Raw genomic sequence first — 26,225 nt, 5'->3', positions numbered from 1 at the left:
TAAGGTGTCTGCCTGGTTACTATGTCTCACTGATCTCAGTTTAAAAGAAAGGAAACAGTGCTATGAAAGAAGGTCCAGCAGCTGCACTGTCACCGCCCATCTGCTGGGTGGGAGCTGGGTGGCACTGCTAGGGACAGGCCGTGATGCCATTAGGACCAAGAGGCCACACTGCCAAACCAGAATACTGCTTATGAGCAAAATTTGGCTCTGATCTCACCGATGCCTGGAGACAAAGAAGGAGATATGGGACTTTTTGGATGTAGATTTTGTTATTACATAAGGAGATGGTCAGGCACGTAGTCAATCTTGTTTAGACACTGAGAACTTGAACCTAGAGTAGAAACACCCTATTGTATTACACCGAATTTTGCTAAGCAGACGTCTAAGTAACATTTCCAAGGAAGCCCGAGAAAAACTTAATTAACTAGCTCTGGCTAGTTTATGAACTCTGAGGTTCATAGCAGAGGAGAATTATCTATTTCAATGAACATTGTTCTCATTCTCCAGCCCTACAGAAGTTGACACACTTGTTTAACTTTAGTTATTGCGTTGAACAGGAGTGTTCAGCTAATTATAATACACCACAATTCAAAATATCTGTAAAGGATCAGGCCCTGTGATAGTGAATTCCAAATTTTTTCAGGAACTCTGCATTTCAAAGAAGAGTCACAAGTCAATCACAGTATCTCCAGCCCGGTAAATATTTAGTTAATTACATCAAGTAGAACAACTCTGTGAGGAAAGACTGACAGCATCCCAATCCAGAACAGCCTGTAATCTGATGAATAAACCATGAAACTGGAAAACAGGATACGTTCATGATTTTTCATGGTCAAAGCACAAGGCAACATCTGTCCCCCTGACTACCCCAACAACTTCACACCTAACTCTTTTTGAAGATCGCTTCCTTAGGGACCCCTTCATCTCCCTCACCCCATCCTTTTGGGATCAGCTCCTCCAGGTACCTCAGATTCTGCACTGCTCTATGCCTAGCAGGAATTGAGTGACTTAGGAACCAGAAGAGAGTGCTTCCTGTACCTGAATTTCAATGAGAAACCAGTGGAATTTGGTGTCAAAGTGCCTAAATCGCTATTAAAAATTAGTGTTAACTGATTCGTTTCAAACCGTTTGAAATATTTACATTTATTTCAAGAATTATACATCAGGACTTTATTGTTAACACATTTATTAGCTTATTTTGCAGATCCTGGCTAAAGAAAAACAGCTTTAAGAGTCAAGAACCTGTCAAGCAGCAACTTTATTGACCATGCCTTCAAAAGTAGTGAGAGCATTAAACATAATATTTTACTGGGAAAGGCTGGAAATGCAAAGTATTTTTGGCCTGATAGAGTAAATCATTTTCCTCTTCAGTATGGCGAATAGAGGGAACACTATCAAAATAGATCATCCCTCAGGCTAGTATATTCTGCTTTTTTAAAAAACACGTCCTTCTTCCTCAGGATGCATTTGAGTGTATATGAAAGGCAAACACAGATGAATCAGATTAATAGTATTGGAGCGTGTCAACTTGAGATCATGTAAGGATCAGCGCTTGCCAATAGCCAGCCACAGTCCGAGTGAGAACATAAGGCTCACATTACCCCCATCCTCCCCAGAGCAGATACAAATCTCGGATGTGTCAAGTGTATGTTCAGTGCTGGTTAATCATAGGGAGAGCAGTTGCACCGTCAGTCTCATGACTGACATCTGTACTGCACTAGCCAGGAAAAAATCTTTCTCTACTCAGAATAGCACTTCATGCACTTCATTTTAAAATAATTTCTGGGACAGTCCTCCATGTTAAATATTTCCATGGCTTCCTGAAAGCCTCATTTTTTTATCCACCAGCTGAGACTGATTTCAGTCAAGTTTTTCTTTCAAGGTTATGCCAATGTCTATTGATTAAAGAGTTGCATAGGAACATCTGTTTTCAAATCTCTCACCCATTTGTCTGTAACATTTATTCTGATATTTAATATATTTGAACAACAAAACAAACTCTAGAACATAAATTCAGGAATAACACATTTGAATATCAATCTTATTTAGCCATCCATACTGTGTGACATACGTGCTCAGGTATATTGATAAATATACAGATAGCATGGAGGAGAAAATTCAGGATAACCTGGATAAACCACCAGTGAAATTTTTAGTGTTCCTGCTGATAATTTTTAGCTATTAACCGGCAAGAAGACAGGCTCTTAAGTATGCAGATATTTGTAGAGCTATGCAAATATGTCAATCACACTTTAAACTGATTTAGATTTTTTGACTTTTTAAATTTTGCCTTTTTTAATTAAAACCAAATATATGTTCTTATTTTTTCATTTCATGAATATTTTGCAAATAAAAAAAATCTGAATGTATGTGGCATTTTAGTCTTTGTGCACTAAAATATATTTTTAAAAAAACAAATTGGGTTTTCAAGATATTTCAGTAATCATTTCAATATTGACAGCTCTGTTCCAAGACATACAAAACACAACCTTTATATGCAAACATTTCTCTTAAGCATAAAAAGCCATCTCTTATCATTAAAAAAGCTAAACTAGAAGGGAAAACAAGAAAGTTAAAGATTTAATATTCTGCAACTACTTTGGTTTTGTAATGTGTGAAACAGGCTCATTAAATACAGCACACAATTAAAGCTATAGATAAATATTAGTTGTTAGACCTGACTGTAAGTGAACTGAAAATACAACTCTAATTTGTTGTTTTCCAAGGAAACAATAATCACTTATTTATGCATTTCTATTCCAAATTACTTCTTTGAATACTAACCAGTGATTTTGATCTCTCTTAGCAGTTCAGAAAATAAAGGATTTCTTTATGTAGTATCTGTCTTCAAATCTTACCAAAACCTAAAAACAATACCAATGTTAAAGGGCTGGGTTTGATAGCTAGGTTTTATGTCTAGCTTACTGGTGAAAGAATTGCCACAGTGTCAGTCACAAGGCAAGATTGTCAACATGGCTGTCCTTGAGGGGGAGTGCTTCAGGAAGAAAACATGCACTCCTTTATGGCTCTGAAAATAAATACCTCATACTTTATAGTGCGGCTCTGAAAACAAAGTTATTGAATACGGTCTGATATGACAGGAAAGAAATAGGGACACCAACATCCCAATTACCCAATTTCTCTGGAAGTCTTCCAGAACAAGCTCCTGTGCTGATTGGGACCCAGAGCTTCTAGAGACATGCCTTAAATCCTTCCCACTAGATCACCCCAGTACGTCCCACAGGGTGAAAGAAGTGTGATTCCCTTCTTCCATACAGCTGGAAACCCAACAGAGATGGAACAGAGAAATCAAGACCCAACAGTAAATATTAGTTCCTCTGATGGCTGATTTGGTTGAGTACAGAGCAGAAAGATGCCTGTTCTGGTTTGAATCACCTGCCTATGTTCTACTAGAGGTTTATAACTGCTGGAAAGCACTCAGTCTAGTGAGTGCACGGGCTTAATGCTAGGGAAGCAGAGCAGGGCAGTACCTTGCTTTTCATGCAGTAATGTCATTTTCATCAGCATGGAAAGCTTGACCACTCCTGTACAGACACTAGCACTCTGAACCATCATGAGTAAGAGTGGAGAAATAGTTTGGTGACAGCTTCAAAGTCCCAACTTGTCAGCTTTTAAACTTTAAAACTGCAGGCTAGTGATTTACAGTGAGCATAATGGTAAGATAAAAATGTTTTCAAGGACATTCTTGGTTTGAAGAAAACAAATCTGAGACCTTCAGGCAGTGAAGCTCTTCCCTTATTGACCCATGTGTAACATTACAGTTGATAACAATCTTTACTAAACAAGACTACAAGTTCTGTAATAAAATAGACTGCAGTATGAGCACAGATCAGCACAGATGAAAGACCAGAAGCTCAGATTATATTATATTGTATTTGTAGACTTTAAGCCTAAAACCACAAACAATTAACAAGTCATTTTAAAGGCAAATACCTCTACAGAAAAAATGTAGTTACTTCCTACACGTATTTGACAAAAGCCATTTAATGTACTATGTGTTGCAAGATTAGGTGTTATTAAATATTTATAGGGAAGAAACACCTAGAGTCTTATGAAAAGCACAGTATTTCTGTAATAATTGTTAGAATGAAATATAATTGCTAGTTGCTAAACGATCCCTACTAGTTCTTTATGTTAATACTAGGGTAAATGACATTTTCAACAGCAGTGTAAAAGTCAATCCAAAAGAGGTATGCAAAAATTGTCCCCCAGGAGTATCAGTTTACCTTTTGGATCATACCCAAAGCTCTCAAAATTCTTTGAAATTCTTTCTATTGATGTCAATAGGGTCAGGCCCCTAATACGTTAAATTGTTCTATTTATTGTTGAACCTAATATTGCTCAAGGGTCAACAATTTGGTAGTTGCAGTATTTGTCTTGAAGACACGTTTCCATATTTTTTCCATCTTTTTCTACTCCTAGTTTTCTTTAAAAGTGATGTTTTTGTCTAGCATTTTCATTGTTTTGTCACAAAAAACTGATGTAGACATTTTTTAATTAAGAAAGGCTCTTCTTGGCAGAGTACCATGCCTTCTTCATTCCTGTACAGTGCGTCATAGGTTCAGCCTCTGCCCAAATTAGTAGCAGTAGTAATATAACTAAGAAAACCAAAACCATGTTCAGATAACTTAAAACACAGTCAAACCTATCCATTAATTAAAATGTATCAATTGTAAAAACAAGATTTGATATTCAACTTCTAGAATCTCCTGACGCATATGCATCTAATTTTTCAAACTTAACGTAGTATTAACTTTCATTTAGCTGTTTTCTCTTCTTCTAAGCTCATTACAAGTTATGCTGTCATTGTTGGGTTTTATTTTTCAATTATTCTAGTCTGGATATGAGTGCAAAAAATCCTTTACATGAAAAAAAATTTTAAAAAATGCTTTTCTTAAGGAAAGATATACTTGGGAGACCAATGAACAGCTATTTGTCCACATAGGCAGCAAAATTCTATTTATGTTAGTAAATTCATGTGCATGTGTAAATGCAAATATAATCAATTAAATTCTGACAAGTCCTAGATCATATTTCAGGGTGGAGCTGGGGCTGTGCAGCACTGACAGTGAGAAGATACAGTGAAGTTCTTTCAGTGGCTCCTTGTGGCATTCTGGTCTTCTGGAGGAAAACCAGACAGATTGTATCTCAACAACAAATTCTTCCGTCATTTAAGTCCAGATTTGTGTATACGTTGCAAACAGGGAGAAAGGGTAGTGTACACAGACTACGATTGTTGTTTTGAGGTGGTATCTCTAACAGAGGAATAAAGCATAGCTGGTGCAGTGCTTTACAAATTTCCAGAACTATTGACATATTATAACTAGCAAAAAAGGGATTTTTCTTTCTCTTTAAGGTTGAAAATTAAATCATATTTAATTGCTATTAAATCATAAATGCACACACCCATGAACAGAAATTTGTTTCGCTATGTTTAACATAAAGAACACTTCATCAACATTCTAAGTCTTGCCACTCTATTTTTCTTGTAAGATACCTAGCATGCAAAAAAACCCCCTTGTGATCTATGTATGTGAAACTACATTAACTCGTTTAGATTAATAAAAATAAGGGAGGCAAATCTCAGGCTTGATCACTAGACAAAGTCATTCAATAGCTAACAAAAATAAAGCCTTTTGTATGTAACAGCCCAAAACACTAGCCAGATCTCCATCTAGGAAACCTGTCTAAGAATTAGGTTCCTCTAATAAAAGAGATAAGGACTAGGAAAGTTCAGCAATATTTTTTGAAATATGATTGGTGGTAGCATTAGTTCCCTGATGCAACAAACCTTTTATAGTCATGGGCAACTTTAAATACACGAAAAAACTGTCTTCATTGTTGCTGCTCATGTGAATTCTGGCCACATAGTCAACATGTTGCTGGTGCAGCATTGATACCTTACAACTAAGGTTATCTGTCTGAAACTCCAAGTATGTATAGCAGTGATTCAAGAACAGCAATGCATGCCCAAAACCAAAAGCACATAATAGAATGTTTCTACTGTAGGTACAAGCTCACAGTCTAAGTTTAATTATATGTCTAACTATCTACCTATGTGACAAAAAAAATCTTAATCCAAGAACATGGAATAAATTTTTTAAGAAGTCAACACAAGGAGAAAAATGAATGTTTAATAATACATCTGAATTGCTCAAATTCATTTGCAAGGGAAAGAGCTGGGAAAGGGCTTATTTCTACAGCTTTGCAGCAATATATGACAATAGCTTGAAAACCTCAAGGATGTGAGAAAACAATGCTTCATTTTATAGGCAGTGTACCTGGAGGTAAATATTTAGAGTCATTGTTGTCAATAGAGCACTGGATAAATGCTTTAACCCTTTTGGTTTTGATATTTTTATGTTTTCCATTCTATTCTGTAAGAATACAGTTCTGCCACTGAGCACTACAAAGAAAACCCATAAATTATATGAATAAGAGGTGGGTTTGTATTTGTAATACTAATAAACAAATGCTAAGGAACAGCATTCAAACACTTACTCAAGCATTCCTTTACGATGAAAATACTCTGCCCCAAAGGCCATGCATACATTAGCGGCCATATCACAGGTAGACCTGCTGTGATACTTACTAACCCAGACCACAATCTCTTCCAAACGTGCATAAAAGCCACTCACATGCTATGTTCCAGCATGAAATGCCATAAAACAATCTTTGCCTACATCCCCCTGAGATACTGGATCTGTTGTACTTAACTTTTCTTGTTCTCATCTAGTGAACCATGGTTGCCAAAACAGGTTATGACTCTTGTTATTTTAGAAATAACAGGAGTTATTTCTAATATATAAGTATATATATATTAAGTAGATATGAAAAATATATGTATTTTTCATATATGAAAAATATGTATATATATGAAATAAGTATATATGAAAAAATAATCTCACCAGTTTGGACAGTAGACCATATAGGCATCTAATCAGAGTTATGCTAGCTAGTGTAAGTTTTTTATACGTTATTCTTTCCTTCAATAGGTAATGAATTGTGGTAATACTAAATAAGGCATATTGGTAAACAAATAATTACATTTTACTTGGAACTATTAATAAAGAGAGTGTGTGCTGGGAAAAATCAATTTTATTACTATCTGAATGTCATAATGCCTTATAATATGTATTTTTTCTTTGTACAGTGGTAAATGAAAGGTAGAAGAGAAATTTTTAATCTAGTCTATAATAGCAATGTGCTTACATTTGAGTCACTGACTGTTTTTTCTCTTACAGAGACGAGAATGCAGTCATAGCCAGCTGGCCAATCTTTTAAGATACAATTCCACTGTGAGTAATAATTTCTATACAAATGTTGTGCAAATTTTAGGGGGGCATGGGGGAGGATTTTCTTCCAAGATAGAAAAATAAGTAAGGCATTTTTATTTCAATTAAGCAATAAGTAACACTGCTGTGATGACACAATTTATGTTTGAAATACCTGTAAAATAATCACAGTAATTAAAATGTAATAGCCATCATATAGGATCCAATTTACTAAAAAATTTATAGTAGTGCATTATTGCAGTCTGGTCCACCTGCCCTGGCCCGTTATGTACCAGGTACCTTGCTATGAGTTCTCTAAAATGTAATAAAATATTATTAGCCCAGGGAATTCTGGACAGATGTCAAACTGGTCCCAGCCTCTGCTGCTAAAGTGTTTCCTGCAGTAGAGCACACAAGGGCTGGAGCTAAGGTGAGGCATTTAAACCCAAGGTTTAAACCCAAGGTTTAAATCATGCAAAACCATGTGCCTCCACTGCTGATGTGCTGGGAAACACTTGCATTTCCTATGTGCCGAAGTTGCTTCCAACACAGCTACCCAAACATCCAGATATCGACCGAGGGCCCTGGTGCCCAGGACTGCAAATGAGCTGAGACTTCGTCTCGACAAGCAGGATACCCACGTTTGAATGTGGTGCCTTCCTCTAGGTTTTTGAAACCTTCTTGCAAAATGGGAGGCTACAGTGTCCATCATGTTTCATGACGGACATCTCAGAGTCCTGCTATCTGAAATTTCTCTTTTAGGATAAAACAATGACATTAAATTAGTTAAGAGCATGAAAATGTCTCTATACGTTATTGCATTATCTTGGGCATAAGCCATTCTGTTCCACTGTATTTAGCTGAGTATCTTGCTTTCAGGGACCGACTGGTTAATGAAATTACTGGTAGGATCAGTAAAGTGTTCTCTCCTTGCTCCATCTATAATGACTTGATGAAAGTGACAGATTTGGTGTCAGAGCCACCTCACCTGTCTTCTGGAAAATTTAAGGGAGTTCTTCAGAGCAGTTCAGAGGCAAAAATAAACCTGAATTTAACCAAAATAAACCAAAAATAAACCTAATCATTATTTCTGAGGGCCACAAATTCTTTATAAAGCTAGCTGATATTTTCAGTCCAAGCATAATGTGTGGTAGGCTGTCCTTAAAACTACTGACACACACACTCTGTAACTTTATACAACTTTTAAATTGTGCTCAGCTGGGAACTAGTGTAAAATACACATGAAAAACTTTTTTTGTTTACTGGCTAAACCACAACAGTAGGGTTCTCTGAAAATGCCATCAAAACCAGGAAAATCCCATGATCTTTCCTGTCTTCTGTACCTCTGTCGCCCATTCAGTATGACGCTTGGAACAGCATGATCTTGACAAAGGATTGGGGATGTGTAATTTTACTTCCATTGACACTTGAATCATCAGTTTGGATATCAGAATGCCACAGTTGTTTTCTGTCTGAGGTACTGTCTTTTCCTAAAACATTGACCCAGGCAATTCTGTAAGCAAGTATAACCTGCTTAGTATGATGAATTATCCCATGTCCAGAATTTAGCACCGTATGTTCTTTGTTGGTTCTTTCCCTTACCCAGCAGGAGCCCCAAAGACCCTTCTGTTGAGGACTCTGTCATGAAGAAGAGACTTTATTATTTTAATGACTGACAGTTTGCGGGTGTCATGATAACTGGATAACTGTGCTCTAATATAACAAATATCTTTTGAAAATTCCCAAGAAAAAACTAGTTCAGATTGACTGACTTGAAAAACAATTTTTAATACTTTTGGATCCTTGAACTTTAATTTTGAGAATTCCCAGATGTTTACATATGGTACTGCAGGAACAGTGCTGATCCTGTATGGCGACTGGGACAGGGTTATGTGAGGTACTTCACAATCTGCTAGCATGTGGCACTCCCAACCCTGATGAGGTTTCAAAAAAAAAAAAGAAATTTAAAAAAAAAGCCAAGGCAGACAAAAAGTAGAAAAGGAACCAATACAGAGATGACATGAGCTTTTCAGAGCAAGATAGCAAATCAGTGACAGTATCAGAACAAGAACTAAAATATCTTTTGCCTGTCCCAACAAACGCTTGTCCAGGTTATAATCCTATCTGAATAACTGCCAAGCATGTCTCATATTTAGCCTGTCCAACTGAAATGCCCACATTAGAAGCCTAAATATTCTCATGTCTCTTTAAAAGCTCCAAGAAATAAATGCCTAAACAATATTGGGATTTCAAAGTACCACCTGGTTACAGAAGTAGGCAGAATTTTTTTGTAGCAACTGGTACCTCCCTGTTGGTTCCACATGGGATTTATAGATCACTTTTCTTAAAAAGCTCAGCAGTATCTGAATACGCTTAGATAGAATTATTCTATGCAGATTAAATAAGCAAATGACCCAAGGCATTTATATAAAGAGGAGACAAAAGTGTGACCGAACTGGGAAGGTCATGGAAACAAGACATGAAAGCTATAAATCTATTTTAAACAAAAATTTATTGAAATATTTATAGCTAAGGCCAGAGTTGAAGAAACCTATACAAATATTATCATTTTGTACTGCAGTGGACACCCGTAGGTGCTCTTCTGAGAAAGCAGGAACAGCGTGGCAGTCTAAGATTTACATTGTTTTAGTCTATATAAATTACACTATTGAAACAAGCTTTTTAATTTAATCTCCTTTCCATTCTACTTCTGTTGCTGGGTACACTGATTGTTTTTCTAGTGAAACTTAGTCACATAGTACAAATATTAGTAAGCAGAATGTGAAATATAATGAAAATATGATTTAGTTATGCTTGGCTCCAGTAGGCTAAAGAATATCAAACTTTATCAACAGAGATTTTCCTTTTATGGTGGAATGTGATACAGTTGTAAAAGAAGGCATGGCAGGACGAGTTTGAAGTTATGCTAAATTGGCTACAGCAGTTTAATTAGGGATTTGGACATAAAATGGTTTTTATTAAGTCCATGCCTATTTTTAACAACTCCTTTAGCCTTTAAATTTGTGTAATACACAGATGTTTTACAAGCATGTGTTATTTACTAAAGCATGTTTACTGTTGAAACACAGTAGATTTACTGCCAAATAATGCTCCCTAACTGTTTTAAATGCCAATAAGTAACAGATATGTTTTTACTGAAGTTTATCACCACTGTTTGGGCTGCTGAAAATTTCATAAGGTGACTAGAGGTCTCCAAGAGGCCTCAGCTTATACGAGTGAGAATCCAGATGTTTGTTCTTTCATCCAGCTTAGCTCAAGTTGGATGCAGGAGCTCACATCAAGAGTGCTTTTGAGCTTGAGTCTCCTACTTTGGAAGTTAGGGCTTCCTTGGATTAGGCAGCAGTGTTAAGCCATCATCACACTCAGCTGTCCTAACTGATCCTGTGCTGAAAATCGTCATGGAGATAGCAGATATGTCTGAAAACTCAGTCTGCCCCCTCTTCAGCCATCACAGCTCAGTTACATCAAACAACAAAAGGCAGCTTCAGAAAAGGTGCTAGCAGAGTATCAGAGTTGTGTCAAATATCTTCTCTTCTGCTGCCCATGCTATGGTGTCAGTAATTTACAGCAGAAGATCAGGGCACATAGCAGTAGCCCGCCACCACCTTTACTGCCATGGCTAGAATAATCTACTTAAGCCCTTGTTAAGAGCATGTGTGAAATGCATATGTTTCACTTTGGTAGTGTGGTTTTATTGTAATGTTACTAGGCAAAAATTAATAATGTATTTTCCCTCTTCTTTCGATTGTCTTTGTACTTAGACACATAGCTGCGAGCTCAGGAAGTTCTTGAGCCACAAAATAGTGGAGGCTGGAAGAATATTTTGGAATGCCTAAATCACTGACTGAGTATATCACTATATGTTTTCTCTGTTCTGAAATTCCTTCTGAGACATCTGGGTTTGGCCCTAGTAAAGGAGATGAAGTTGGTGGAGGTGGAGTCAATGGGCTGTCTGGTCTTAGCACATCAACCTCTCTTTTCTTTGACTCTGAGCAAAGACACAGTGACAGCAGAGAGATCAAGCAGTGCTTGGAACAGGGGATCAAGAAAAATAATGAAAAAAGAGGAGCAGTTCCAACAAAGGACAAAAAACAAAGAGAACCAAAACCACATGGTAGGAAAGTACTTCTCAATCACATATCATAACCACACAGAAGGCAGGAGACCTACACATACAAATGCTAACACCTGCAAGAATAAAGAGCACCTAAGAGTAAGATGGGACGTGATCTTCACCTCAGTCTATAATCAGTCATTCTTGTAGTCAAGATAAGGGTCTGTATGATCTTGTAAGGGACTTCAATGTAACCATTCTGCCACAGAAGATTGACTTCACTTATTGATAAATAATGGCAATAACTGAAACAGTACTGTAACTCAGAAAAGCCAGCAAGGAAAGCAAAAGACTAAACAGTTTAAACAGCTGTTTCAGGATGGTTTTATGTAAGAAGCAGAAGATTAATAGACACTGAGAAAAGAATTTGTGAACCACCACAACTATAATGATAAAAATACCACAATAAAAAACAAAATACATTGCTTGACCAGTAGTGTTTCATTTCATGCAGTCTAATAGCTCATACTCTGATGTTATATAAATGCTGTCCTAGAATTAAACATACCATTTATTTGTCCATATTATATTGTGATCTCACAGAGGTTCTTTAGTAATTAGTTTAGTTCTTTCAAACGAAATCAGAATTCATTATATTTGCCAGTCAGTGTCTGTTACAAAGTACCATAACAAAAAAATGCAAGTATCTTTAACTTTGCATATTTTTTACTTCTCTCTTTGCTCTAGTTTGAAGTCATAACATTGTCAGATTTCACAAGCAGTAGCTGCTCTTATTTTCATAGCAACTGCCTTTCACTACACAATGGCAACTGCAACTGTATTTCCTAATTAAAGCATAAATCTTCCTCCTCCCCCTCCATGCCTGACACCTGTCTATAACTACCATTTCCCAATTATCTTTACCAATCTGAAATGCTGCAAAGGCACAAAGAAGTTTCTTTTTCAACCCCTCCCTCCTTCACCCTTTTTTTGAGTGAAGCTGTGCTTCAAGCAGAAAGCTAAAGGCTGCACGTTCTTTCCACTTATATGCACCATTAACTGCAGCTCATTGACAGAACAAATCACTAATTGCTTCATAATCCTTTTTCTCTTAACGGGCATTTCCAAATGCTTTTCTTTCAGCAGCACTATCTTCTGCATCAGGAAGCACAGGCATTCACCTTTAACTCCCTGCTTTTGCAGCAGCACGGCACTTCATCAGATCCCAGCATGGCTGACATCATCTGGGTCTTGCCATCCCGCAGTCTGAAAATGTCCAAGCCTGGGAACAGAAACAAACCACTCTAACTTACCTTACAGAAATTGCAGGGGTGAAAGGAAAGCATTAAGCAATAAAGGAGCAAACGCTGAGGAAGAGTTTTAAGGATTTAGGAGGACTAGAGACAAACTGTTTCTCCAGTCAGTTTTCCTGATGTTTTGTTTGTCTGTTTACAGGGAAGGTGAAAAATGGTCTGAAAATAGACTGCAGTGTAACTGTGCTTAAATATTTGTATACATTTTGCCTGTTATGTGAAAGTATCCTCTACAAGACATTAGAATGAAATGAAGTGCTTGCTTGCCCTCCAGCCTCACTTTGTTCTGACAGTAAAAATGGTCACAAATACATTTGATTCTACTGATTTCTTTTTGTAGGAAACAAAAAGATCAAATTAAGTTACTATGCACTGAGCACAAATCTACTGTGTTACTGAGGTTGTTCCAATGAATAGGAAAAGCATGCGATTGAATAGATTGTATTGTGAAAAGCAGTACACTTAAATGGAAGTAATTCCCAAATCTCAAACCAAAACTGAATTATTGCATTATAAAGTTTATTTTATTCAATTTTATGGATAACTTTGCCAGATATACATTGTAAAAAGCTATTGTATATGATAACATAACATAAATCAGTCAAATACAATTTGGACAAGGAAAACCAGAAGGGTGTGTGATGTCTGTACTGGGTTTGTGTATCTTACACACAGGGAGCTTTTCTGATTTTGATCTTCCTGAAAATGAAATCTGATTCTAAACACATAAAAGTAGCCAAGCTAGAAAATGCATTATCCTGGCCATACTGTGTATGTAGAGAAAGCCTCGGGATGCAAGCGTTAGCCATTTAAATGTTCAGTTTGGACTAAGAGGTACCCCTTCATAAAGAAAATCATTACACTTCTTCCTCCTCACTTCTCCTTACTCCATTTCACTACAGTTCAAAATACTCTCAACTGAGAAAATGAAGGTTATTTTATTTGTGGTTTTTGTTCCTTTTTAGAAAACTAAGGTCTTCAGCAATGCTGTTCTGGTGCTGGGGTGAAGGAGGGTACATTATTTGTAAAACAGTAATTTCTTTAGCACATAGATAATTAGTAAATGCACCAAAGATAGGTTCAGTGGTCACATTTAAATTTATTAATGCAGACAAATTAATTCACCAGATTCACTTGGAATATTTAGCATTTTGTACACTCCCTCCTATGCTCCTACACTCACACTTCAAACTCCAGAGAATACCGATATTCTACAAACACAGGCACAATTACCTTACTTAATGCATCGTACCAAGAAACAGAGAAGTTTTAAGAGAAACTGGACCACAGGATTGGAGGGGAACTCCTGGATTATGAAGTCCAACAACCACATTATAAAATTCCTTTATAATTTCTCAACTTTATTACACAATATTGGGTCATTAGACCAGAGCTGTTAGCCAGCAGAGCAGACTAATTTAACAGATGCCCTGCAGAGTACTTGTACCACACATAGTACTAATATCACATGCCAGAGCCATGCAAGTAGCTTGCTTCAGCTCACTTGTACTAGAGACATGGACAGGATTGTGACAGGGCTTTGCTGAGCATGAGATAGACATGACCTAATCATAGCAGAGACAGAGCTGAATGAATGAGAAAAGAATGGAATAATTTGGTGGTGGCTCAGATGAAGCTAAATCTCAGCAATAATTTAGGCCGCCCCTTTCCTTTTCTCTCCATGCAGGATAGCTGCCACAGAAGTGTCATACTAGTGGGTTTGGCATAATGGCTTCTCTTAGGCATGTATTGCATCTAGGGGAATATTTTTAAATCTTCCAAAGGCAGGAGTTACACCAAGAAAATAGAATAAGAGTAAGTAAGACAAAGTAACATTTTACATGTGCTTCCTGATCCTTTCCGGGTTAGGCCCATGAGCTTTATAAAGGTGAGCAATAAAAGCTGGTGTTGTTGAGTATCCATATCCTGTAGAGCATTCTTTGAAGAGAGGTAAAACATTTGCAGTAATGGAAAATCAAAACAATACAATCTTGCCTCAGAGTATTTTTAAAATTATTTTACTGGGCCATTTGCAATGTTTCATTGCATTAATAGTAGAAAACAAAGAAGGTAATTTTTAAATTGTTTCTTATTGGTCTTCATGATTTTGTCACCAAAAACTTGCTGGTGACATCAGGAATATATTTCTGTTGCACAGCTCCATCGCCCAGCTTGCAGCACTTTCTGGGGGGCCAGGTGTCTCCAATTTGGAAGAAATTATTAAAATCTGTTCAGCTGGCTCTGCGTCAAAGAACTCTGTAATTGCTTGGTTCTAGGGCTTTCTGCCATCTGAGGCTGAAATGGTAACCATCTGTTAAGAATTCCTCCACTGAGTAATTTTATTCATATTCTGCAGAACAACAACAGGAAAAAAATATTTAAAAAATAAAAACCTTCTTATAGCTTGTTTTTGAATGAAGTTCTGAAACATGCATCTCTCAGTGGTTCTTGTTGTCAAGTTTCTGCACTGGCTGATTGTACAGCAGAAAGAATAATTTACTTACCATAAAATATTACTACTTTATGCTAATACTAACTCACAGGAAAAAGAAGCATTATTTTGTTATTATTCATTCATCAATATAATGCCTACAAGGTGCTGAGAGCTCCACAGATTAAATTAAAGAGAATTCCTGGTATAGGGAGCATAGGATTTGAAGAATGGTCTTCTCTATAAAATAGTTTCTGTAAAATGAATGTTCACATTCTACTATCTAAGGCCACTTTGTCATTTAGGATAAGGTTTAACTTAAACAACTTGTGCCATCTCAAAGTTAAGTGTCTAATCAAAATCTAGTCCTCTAGGTTTCTTCTGTAGTCAATACTAAGGCACAAACACATCCACCAAACAATTCACCTTAAGGTTCATGCTTAAGCTGGAAGAAATGAATCAGCTTGTGGAAGCATATCTCCATCTATCCATCTATATGCTGCAGAAATCCAACTTTGATGGCCTTTGGACCATTTCTTTGTACTTCAGATCTCTGTCCATACCAAAAATGGTATTTTCCCATTTTTACAACTGATGAGGCCACATACACCTCCTTAATAGAACTTCATTTTCAGACACTGACTTCCATTGCATTTAATAATGGTGACAACTTATGAAGGAAAGATTACATTATTAAAAACAATATTATAATGTATATACATTCAGGAACATTAATTCTATAATTTCTAGATTCTGAAAAATGTATGTTTTGGGTTCTGATTTTGTTGTTGGTTTTTTTGTTGGTGCTTGGAGAATGGAAGGGAGGAGATAGTATCATTCTGTTGCCTAAAACATCTTCTATCTTAAATGGCAACCACATAAGATAACTTTTCCCCAATAACTGATAAAGACTAAAAGAACAATGTGAGTGGATGACTTCACAGGTGGACAACTGAGGAACAGAGAGGGACTTATCAGTGAGTTAACCAAAGCTTCAAAGGATATGTAGAGCAAGGGTGAGGATCGACTCTCAGTTTGCAAATTCAGGTTTTTGCATTCATCATTGCCACCTCTTCAGCTTTTCTGCAGAGCTTCTCTTTGTCAGTTCAATACACAACTGCCCACTCTATCTCCTCACATCTGGAGAAGCCAGCACTCTGCCATCACGTCCCAAGTGTCAGGCTCTTAATGTGTAATGAAGCCCCCATCATCCAAGGGGAAATGGTTAGCAAACTGCTACACCACTTAGACATGCACAAGTCTGTGGGACTGCATGGGGTCCACCCAAGGGTACTGAGGGAGCTGGCAGAAGTGCTCACCAAGCCACTTTCAATCCTTTATCAGCAGTCCTGGCTAACCGGGGAGGTCCCAGTTGACTGGAGCTTAGCAAATGTGATGCCCATCTACAAGAAGGGCCAGAAGGAGGATCCGGGGAACTGCAGGCCTGTCAGTCTGACCTCGGTGCTGGGGAAGGTTATGGAGCAGATCATTGTGAGTGCCATTACATGACATGTACAGGACAACGAGGTGATCAGGCCCAGTCAGCATGGGTTTATGAAAGGCAAGTCCTGCTTGACTAACCTGATCTCCTTCTACGACAAGGTGACCTGCCTAGTGGATGAGGGAAAGGCTGTGGATGTTGTCTCCCTAGACTTTAGTAAAGCCTTTGACACTGTTTCCCACAGCATTCTCCTGGAGAATCTGGCTGCTCATGGCTTGGACAGCTATATTCTTCCATGGGTAAAAAACTGGCTGGATGGCTGGGCCCAGAGAGTTGTGAATGGAGTTAAATCCAGTTGGTGGCCGGTCACAAGTGGTGTTCCCCAGGGCTCAGTATTGGGGCCAGTTCTGTTTAGTATTTTTATCAGTGATCTGGATGAGGGGATCGAGAGCACCCTCAGTAAGTTTGCAGATGACACCAAGTTGTGTGGGAGTGTTGATCTGCTTGAGGGGAGGAAGGCTCTACAGAGGGATCCAGACAGGTTGGATTGATGGGCCGAGGACAATGGCATGAGGTTCAACAAGGCTAAGTGCTGGGTCCTGCACTTGGGCCACAACAACCCCATGCAATGCTACAGGCATGGGGAAGAGTGGCTGGAAAGCTGCCCGGCAGAAAAGGACCTGGGGGTGTTGGTCGACAGCCGCCTGAATATGAGCCAGCAGTGTGCCCAGGTGGCCAAGAACACCAATAGCATCCTGGCTTGTATCAGCAATAGTGTGGCCAGCAGGACTAGGGAAGTGATTGTCCCCCTGTACTCAGCACTGGTGAGGCCGCACCTCGAATACTGTGTTCAGTTTTAGGCCCCTCACTACAAGAGAGACATTGAGATGCTGGAGCTTGTCCAGAGAAGGGCAACGAAGCTGGTGAAGGGTCTGGAGCACAAGTCTGATGAGGAGCGGCTGAGGGAACTGGGGTTGTTTAGCCTGGGGAAACAGAGGCTCGGGGGAGACCATATCGCTCTCTACAACTACCTGAAAGGAGGTTGTAGTGAGGTGGGGGTCGGTCTCTTCTCGCAAGTAACAAGGGATAGGACAAGAGGAAATGGCCTCAAGTTGTGGCAGGGGAGGTTTAGATTGGATAGTAGGAAAAAATGTCTTCACCAAAAGGGTTGTCAAGCCTTGGAACAGGCTGCCCAGGGAAGTGGTTGAGTCACTATCCCTGGAGGTATTGAAAAGACATGTAGATGTGGTGCTTAGGGACATGGTTTAGTGGTGGACTTGGCAGTGCTAGGTTATGGTTGGACTTGATGATCTTAAAGGTCTTTTCCAACCTAAATGATTCTATGATTCTATGTGGCTTTATTCCCTCTTCTCCCAATCCAAAATCTGTGGAAGAGACTAGAATGTTCGATTCTTGGAGAAAGCGACTTCTATATGATCATGTTTACAATATTTCAGAGGGAGGGCAAAATGTTGGAATGAAAGCCAGGAGATTGTGGTAGTTTGAAATAGAAAACTTCCAACTTTTATCGCTCACCTTTGTAAAGCTCATGGGCCTAACATGGAAAGGATCAGGAAGAACATGTAACGTTACTTTTTAACTTACTAGACATATCAAGTATTTTCATCCGTTCTCCCACAATTGCCTGTTATGGAAGCCTTCAAGAACAAGTAGGCTGGAGGTATGCTGTAATGACTGCCTGCCTTGCACTTTTGAAGCAGGAATTGATTTCTTGTCTTCTGCTTGTCAGTGAACAGCACAATAAGGCCTTGACTGTGAGTTTGCCTTATTGATACTGCATCCTCTAATGCACTAATTCAAAGTTGTTTTTAAATTACATGTCTTTTAGATATATATGAAAATAGGAAAGTAGGGGCTTCAGTTTTCTTTTGTCTTTTATCTATGCCTGAGTCATTACTGATCCCATAGGAAGACCAACTGACCATATACTAATGTGGATCTTATTCCTAGGCCCAGCAATACAGTAACAGTTCATAGGAGTCATTCATAATCTGACATTTTTTACAATGCCTTCCAGTCATATCATTGGACCAACTTCTCTTTATCCTCCCTGGTGAAGACAAGAAAAAGGAGTTTTCTACCATATCAGTCTCTGAGCCATCATTAATTTCAGCCAGAGCCTTGGTCAAATGCCAAGCCATTCTCACTCTTCCCCTTCTACTGCAAGCAACAGGGGATTCAAAGTGACAGAGTGCCCAAGAGCTAGGAGGCACACACAGACAGCTAAGGGGACAGGATGCATGCCCTTTGGTTGCCAGTAAGATGATGATCTTTTCATAGAAGCATAACAAGATGCTGGACTTTCATGCAGAACAGTGTTCACCTATCACTAGAGGGACAGATAGATGACCATGAACATGTGTTTTCAATCCATGTGTTTTATGCCATTTGGAAAGTGTATTTTACTGGGGATTGGGGAACTGCCTTATCTTAAAGCTCCTCTTCTCAATAGAGCTCTCCTTACCAGCAAAGTCCAGTCTGCAATTCCTTCCCAGAGCCCTCTGAACAAACAGTCTTTTCTGTCCTGCCATCACTTCAGGACTCTCAGCCCCTGACAGCCTGTGAGTTGATGCCCAATCAAAGCAGACCACTCTCAGACAGCCCACTGAGTTGTGGTCAGCCCCAGGGCTGGACACTTACTGACACAGCCTGCAGTTGTCCCACCTCAGGTGAAGCATCCTCTGGGGACTGCAAACTAAATCACGTACTTCTTTATAATTCATTAATGTCCTTTACTGGCTCTCAGATCATTGTGGTAACAGAATTACTGTGACCATGAATGCTGTTTTATGGCAAAAAAATAAAACTGGAGCTAAATTGAGTGTGACAGTGACCATAGAGAAGAATAACATTGCTAATGGAGCTCTTGCACTGCTCAGATTCCACAGACAACACTGGGATTATAAAACAAGACTCGGTTTGATTTTATACATAGCAACAACATCAAAACTGACAGAAACAAGGGCTGCGAGATAGAAACATACCAAAACCATTCTTGTGTCAGAACAGTTTTGGCTAATGAACTGAAGACAGGAGGTCTGAAGCAATATATTCAGTGCTAAGGTTAGTAGCAGCACTGTAACTTAGCCAAATATGCTTTTCGCAGCTCCATTTTGTTTCTAGTTAGTGAGCTGCCTTGTTTCTTTGCTGTTGTTAAATTGAGGAGACTTAATACCAAAAGACACTGTTTCATGGAACAGTATTATGACAGCAAGCAGAACACTAAATGGTTGGCACTACATCATCATGCTCAGCCCTACCACCTCCAGAGCATGGCATAAGGGACAAGGGACCCAGGCGTGCAAGGAGCCGTCACGAGCAGGTGGGAGAGTGCAGAACCCCAGCATGACTTGTAAGAAGGAATCTCCCACAGCAACATGGCTGGCAATGAACCAAGAAGCTGTCAGAGGTGTTTGCAGTTAGTTAACAGGAGTCACGTTAGTATCCTGGTTTGAATGAAGCCTGTTGCAATATGGGGGTCTCCGTTACGGAAACTCAAAACAGCAATTGTAGCATGCAGGTTCAAATCAAAGACCTGATGTACTGGAAGATGGAAATGAGAGAAGCAAGAACTGAGATTTCATCTAATGCATAATGTGCCATGCAAATACTCTCTTCATGTATTCACTTTTCAGAATTCAGAGAATACTGTAAACTTGCAATAACAATTGTTGGGATAATAACCAGGCGGTGCTTTACAGAGAACATGGAATAAATTCTCCTTTCTTTTCAACAAAGATTTAAGTAGAAAAAGATATATGCAGCAGCAGTCAAACTAATTGAACTTGTCAAAGTTCAAACAGGTAGATAAAAAATAGAATTAAAACGTTATTTTTCAATTCTTAACATTGAGCTGTCAGTATCATCATAAAAAAAGGATAAATTCCAACTTTAATAACATCCAGCCATCCATGAACTGTGTTGGCACTGGTAGTGTCTTTTTTTGGGAAGAGAAATAATCTCAAAGATTCAAACTTGGAAGTATTTGCAAAATTATGCTAGCAAAAATATTTTAGAGCCTGAAATCCAAAGGAAAAAAAAAAAGTGAGAGAAGTAAATGTAGTAATCACAGTTGTGCATGCATAAGCCTATGCAGAAACTCTAATGCAGAACACTTGTACACTTCTATAGATTGTTTAGCTGACATGAAAACTTCCCCAAGGGAGATTTTCAATCCTTAAAAAGCATCCACACCCTTCAGAAAAATCCCCCTCGGAATATAGTCAGATTCAAGGAGAAATCCTGTAAAAACAGTGTGCCATACGCTGATGTAACTCATCATGCGTGTACATTCATTGGGAACAAGGGGAGGCATAAGTGAAGCTGGCTGTGCAATTGAGCTTTTCCAAGGTTTTTTTTCTGGCTTGCTTGAATGCTTGCTTTTGTTCAAACTATGGAAAGAGTAAACTGGAAGAGAGAGAATTCTGATAAACTCCCTTCTGGGAGACCTACAATTAATTTTTCTTTTTTTATGTTTACTTTCTAGGCGTTTGAGCTTTTTTCCTTTCCTCCTGCAACTGAACAGGCTGCTGCCCTCTGGACCTGTGCCTCTTCAGTGTCATGATGCCTCCGGTACTAGGCTGCCTGCCTTCTGGGAAGATGGCATAGGCAAGTGACCTTAGAAGCTACTTCCCTGGGAGAACAAGAGCCGAGGGCACCCTGGCTTGAATGACAGGGCTGACACATTCCCACAGTCAGCGGTATCCAGTGACCCTCCACATGTAGCTAGAACTAGGGACGACACTGACACAACAGAAAGCCCATCTACCTTATTTAGAAATGTTTCCACCAATGTCTTTCCAAGAAGTACTTCAGGAACCAGTATTACATCTGTAAAAAGGGTGAAGGGGTTGTTTCTGAGCATGCTTCCCTAAAAGCCTGTAAAGGCATTGCATTTTCTTTAGTGTATTAGTTGATGCTGGCTGCTGGTGCACCAGGCCAGCGACTGGCGCACACATGTATCAAGACAGAGCATACCCCTGCATCTGCCAAGATTAAAAGAGAGCTCCAAATAGAAGCATAACATTTATCTTTGAAAGAGGCTGCTAGTGTTAGAAGCCAACTGGATGCTCAAAACCACTGAAGACAAGTTCATCTGAGGGCAAATTTTGGCCCTAAAATTGCATTACATGAAGGAAGTGCTATTGGGAGCAATTAAATCAACATCTGCCAACAAATACAGTTATTTTCTGTTGGAAGTATAGGAGGGAGTGATATATTAGGTACCATTTTGTAATGACAACCACTGTACCAATGAGAAAGTTTTAAAACACTCAAGAGGTCTTTCACAAACTAAATCCGATGCCCTTTGTGTCATCAGAACAAATATATGGCACACAGGGGAAAAACCAGGACACATCAGAAACTGTGTGATTAGAGTAATTATGCTCAGACCACAGTGACTGGGCAAGGTCGCATAAACATGAAGAAAACAAGACTGCATAATATACAATTTCAGCTTTAAGGATTTATACTTCTAGAGTGTTTGTAATTAAAATTATAATGCTGTTAGAAATTGCCAGTTTTCACCTTAGAGAAGTTGCAGTTGAAGTTCAAATCATATAAAGAATTATAATGTATTTTAACAGTAGTTCTAGCAGGCATTTTAGAGTTGTGTGTGAACACTGAAGAGCCCCATATCTTTATTAGTGAGTATTAGTAACATTCAATCAGAAAGTCTAGTTTTGTCATGAAAAGACAACTGCTTTTCTGATTTGTTTAGCTTGACCAAGGCCTTGCTTTCACCAAGTCATAGATGCAAACATAGGCTACTATGATTGTGAAGAATGGCCTACTACACAATCTTGGCCATATGACTTCATGAAGGTGTGTTGTAACTGAAACTTGCTGATGAACAAGTACGATTTTTAAATGTCCAGAGACAGAGATTTTTTATAACCTTTGAGAATTTCTCATTATTGCTTAACTTTTCTGTTATCATATCCAACTATCATATTACTTCTGTATATCACATTACATTATCATATTGCTCTTATACATAAATATTCAAGTTTTCATATCTCTCACTCATAAGTATTGATATTTTATTTTAAAGTGAATTTGCCTACTATTGAGTTCTATCCATTTGATTTTATAATATCTTTTTCTGTTATAATACAGCCATCCACTAGTGAAATAGAGCTCTTCTTATAGAATACTTAAAAAAAACAGTGATCAATCACCATGTAAATTTCTCCTTGACAAACGGTCTATCTTTCAATCTCTCACTATAAAGTATAACTTTTCAAACAATTAATTACACTCTGAGTTGTTTTTGGAGCCTCATGCAATATTTCAATATCTTACTTAAATTTTGTATACTAAATAAGAATATCTATGAAGAGTGCAGAAGCATGAAATACTAAGCTGTACATTATGTACCTACTCCTCCTTAATATCTAGCTTTGTTTATAAAAGATAAAGATTGCATTAACAGCTTCGGTCAGAAAAAAGCTTCAAGACTTTACAGTGAACTGACTGTGCTTATCCACCATGACCAAGTCAATTTAGTCTTTGCTCCTCCAAGAAGTCATCAATATTGTAACCATGACCTACTTTTTTGGTTCCTGTAAATATGCATTTCTCCTTTGGCCATGAAATAGAGTTGCATACCATAGATTAGCTCTCATCTACAAGGTGATCCACATCACTCCAGTCAGTTTATCTCTCACCTAAGCTTGGAATCATATGTAACTGAAATCATTGATGACTTTATGTTTCTTGCAAGTCATTTATGATAATTTTTAAAAGCCTGGGTCCAAGAACCATTCCAACAAAATGCATTTTAACACAAGCTCCCCTTCTATGCCAGTAATAAATCCCAATTTCCATTCACATTTAGTCAGGGTTTAATCCATTTAAAATACATAGTTTGTAACACTCTAGTTTCCTAAAAGAAACCACAATGGTTTAATAATTCAAATATTTAATAGAACATTCAATATACTGTGTCATTAATATTCTGTCTATTGACCAAAGTGATTATACAACCTTAATATGAATAGATCTACCAGCCCATGCTGACTATTGTTAGTTTTACTGCCCTCCCTCCCCCTTAATTGTTTATTAATAGATTACCATACCATCATTTATCAAAGTTGTGATGACAGGTCTATGAATTATTCAGATTTTTCCATATCCCAATTTTGGCTTGACATTAGCTTAGTTTGGATTTTTTTCTCAGTGTTCCCTGGTTTACTGAAAATAAATATGAATAAATGAGACAGGTCCCAAGCCATATCTTTTAAATCTCTTGGACACAGTTTATTGGAACAGTAATTTGAAAATACCTTAAATTTACTAATTATCTTATGACATCCTGCTAAGATTCTAGTAGAAAAGAAAGTACATATGTACCATTATGTGATACAATCCCATTCTTTTATCCTAAAGATAAATAATAATTAAATTAACACTTTCAAATTTTCTGCATTATTATTGAATCTAATACTAGTATTCCAATTTTCCTTGTTTCTAACATAGTGTATGAAAATTCCTTTGAGTTCTACTTTACTTTGCTTAGCTAATACTTTTCCTTTCATTTTTTCATTTCAATAGTATCCTTGATGTTTCATTCCAGGTATATGCTTCACAAAAGAATAATCATTGTCTCCAATTCCTGACTCTTCTTTTATAGCCATTGCTATCAAATTCAACTTAGATAATTCCATTTCCTCTCTACACCAGATTGTTATGCTTATAATTTGGATTTTTTAATCAGTCTAGACTTTTTTTTCCAGATTGTGGTTTCTGAGGAATCCAGTAAAGTTTTCTTTTGCATTTTCAGACATGAATCATATTTTTCTGTTTAAATTTTATTTTGGATTATTTGACTCATAATCAATTTCAGCTTTGAGAAGTTAAAGTCCCTTAAGGCATTACGTATTTATTTATATGAGGTCATTTGCCTTAATTCATTCACAATCTTTATAATCTAAGTATTCACCAGATTTTGACTTTGGGATTAATTCTTTTCTATCTGACAATATGGGAAGTAATAGAACTTCCCATATTTACTGCAACTCATTAATTTAATAAAAGGCATCTATCATTTCAAAAAATGTGACATTTAAATATATTCAAGAAGACAGCACAAGCAGCTGCTCAGGTTGAATTCTACCATGATAATGTATGTTTTACCTTCAGTCTGTAGTTTTGTATTCAGGTATAATTTGCTGATTAATACTAGCTGCCACCTAAGTGACCATATTCTGTTATATCTGTTGAAATACTCATCCTGAGCAGAAAGGAAAGTAGACAATGTATCTTTCATTTTCCCCTAGCAGATTAAAGCTCATGATTTTTAATATTTCATTCATGCAAAGCTTCTGAAGAGATCTGATTAACACTACAAGACAAATTTCACCCTTCCCTTTTGCTCTTAGCGTAATGCTTCTCTGCCTTATGCATCAATTTGTTCCCTCTGGAAAGGGAGATGCTGTTTCTGCTGAGCTGTGAATGGATTCAGACCACATAATTTCCATCAAAGCTCAAACCGAGAATGAACTCAGGCATACAAATCTACAAGTCTCAGGATTCAGATCACCTGCTCTCATGCACCTAAAATTATTCAGTAACACCTTTTGTGGCCATAACATGGAGTCATAATTGGGGCCATAACATGATCCAAACAGGATCATGAAGTGCTTTGCACCAGGGAGCATGTCAAGTCCTGGTGAAAGATACTTGATTTAAATCACAGGAAAACAGTCCAATAGGTATGCTTAAACTCCTAGCTCCCTTGGACAGAATTGAGTCCAATGCAAAGCTCACCCTCTCTAATTGCAAAGTATGCACAGAGGAGCACAAAGATAGGTGTTTAGCTAGGAGCAATGACCTACTCATGAGAGCACATGCTCAGGAGATTGGAATACAGGATTTTTAGGTTCACTCCAGCCTTAGGTGGTTTGAATTCACTTTGCTGAACAGCAAGGTGACAACTGCCAGGCTACAAATTTTCCACCTTCAACTTTAAGGCTGGCACAGTACCATTTAAAACCAGAAATATGATAATTGAGATGCCAAAGAAAGACTTAAACAAGAGGCTCTTTACTCTGTGTTGATCAAGGATCACTGCTAATTCTGTTCCTTTGGACACTGGAGTAAGATTAGCACAGGAGAGCACATGGGATCATCCCTGGTGCCCCAGCTTGCCTAAAAAAGAGTGGGGAAATACGTGACGAATGAGGGGTTGCATTGTTATAGGTGACGAATATCACAGCTCTCTATGTTTGGTTGCTAATTCCACAGATACACAACATATTATGCAAAACCTCTTTTTTTTTTTCTCCTGTAGCTATTCCCATTGCTACGTTACCCACTATTTTATTCTGAAGCCTCTGTCTGATCGCTGCTCCCAAAGGGAAATCGTGCAGAAGCCACATGCATGTGGGCCTGCTGGGTAGCACAGCGGCTGTATCGCAGCTCTGGGCTAGAAAGGGTTTAGACAGTGGGGTCTGAGACAGAGAGGCCAAATTGCTCTCCCTTGAATGAGTTCATTTAAAGATACCAAAAGAAGGCAAAGATACATGGATGGGGCTGAACAGCAACACCCCAAACTTCCCACCGTGTAAGGCAGCGTGACTCTGCCAAAGTGTGACCCCACACGGAAACATGGCACTGAAAGACAAGCCCAAAGCACGGAGGCATT

General features: G+C 38.1%; 1 protein-coding gene across 1 annotated transcript in view; it reads right to left on the bottom strand.

Annotated features, from left to right (window-relative positions):
- Nucleotides 1–11,787: 11,787 nt before the first annotated feature.
- Nucleotides 11,788–26,225, bottom strand: part of OXR1 (oxidation resistance 1) — a 442,087-nt gene continuing 427,649 nt past the window's right edge. Inside the window, exon 19 of the mRNA XM_075495115.1 lies at nucleotides 11,788–12,652. Within this exon, the coding sequence (XP_075351230.1) occupies nucleotides 12,589–12,652 (64 nt within the window). The 3' untranslated portion in view covers nucleotides 11,788–12,588. The remainder of the gene's footprint in view (nucleotides 12,653–26,225) is intronic.

Source organism: Mycteria americana, chromosome 2 (genome assembly GCF_035582795.1).
Source record: "Mycteria americana isolate JAX WOST 10 ecotype Jacksonville Zoo and Gardens chromosome 2, USCA_MyAme_1.0, whole genome shotgun sequence".
Classification (NCBI taxonomy): Eukaryota; Metazoa; Chordata; class Aves; order Ciconiiformes; family Ciconiidae; genus Mycteria; species Mycteria americana.
The sequence above is the reverse complement of the archived record's forward strand: the minus strand, read 5'-3'. Positions and strand labels throughout refer to the sequence as shown.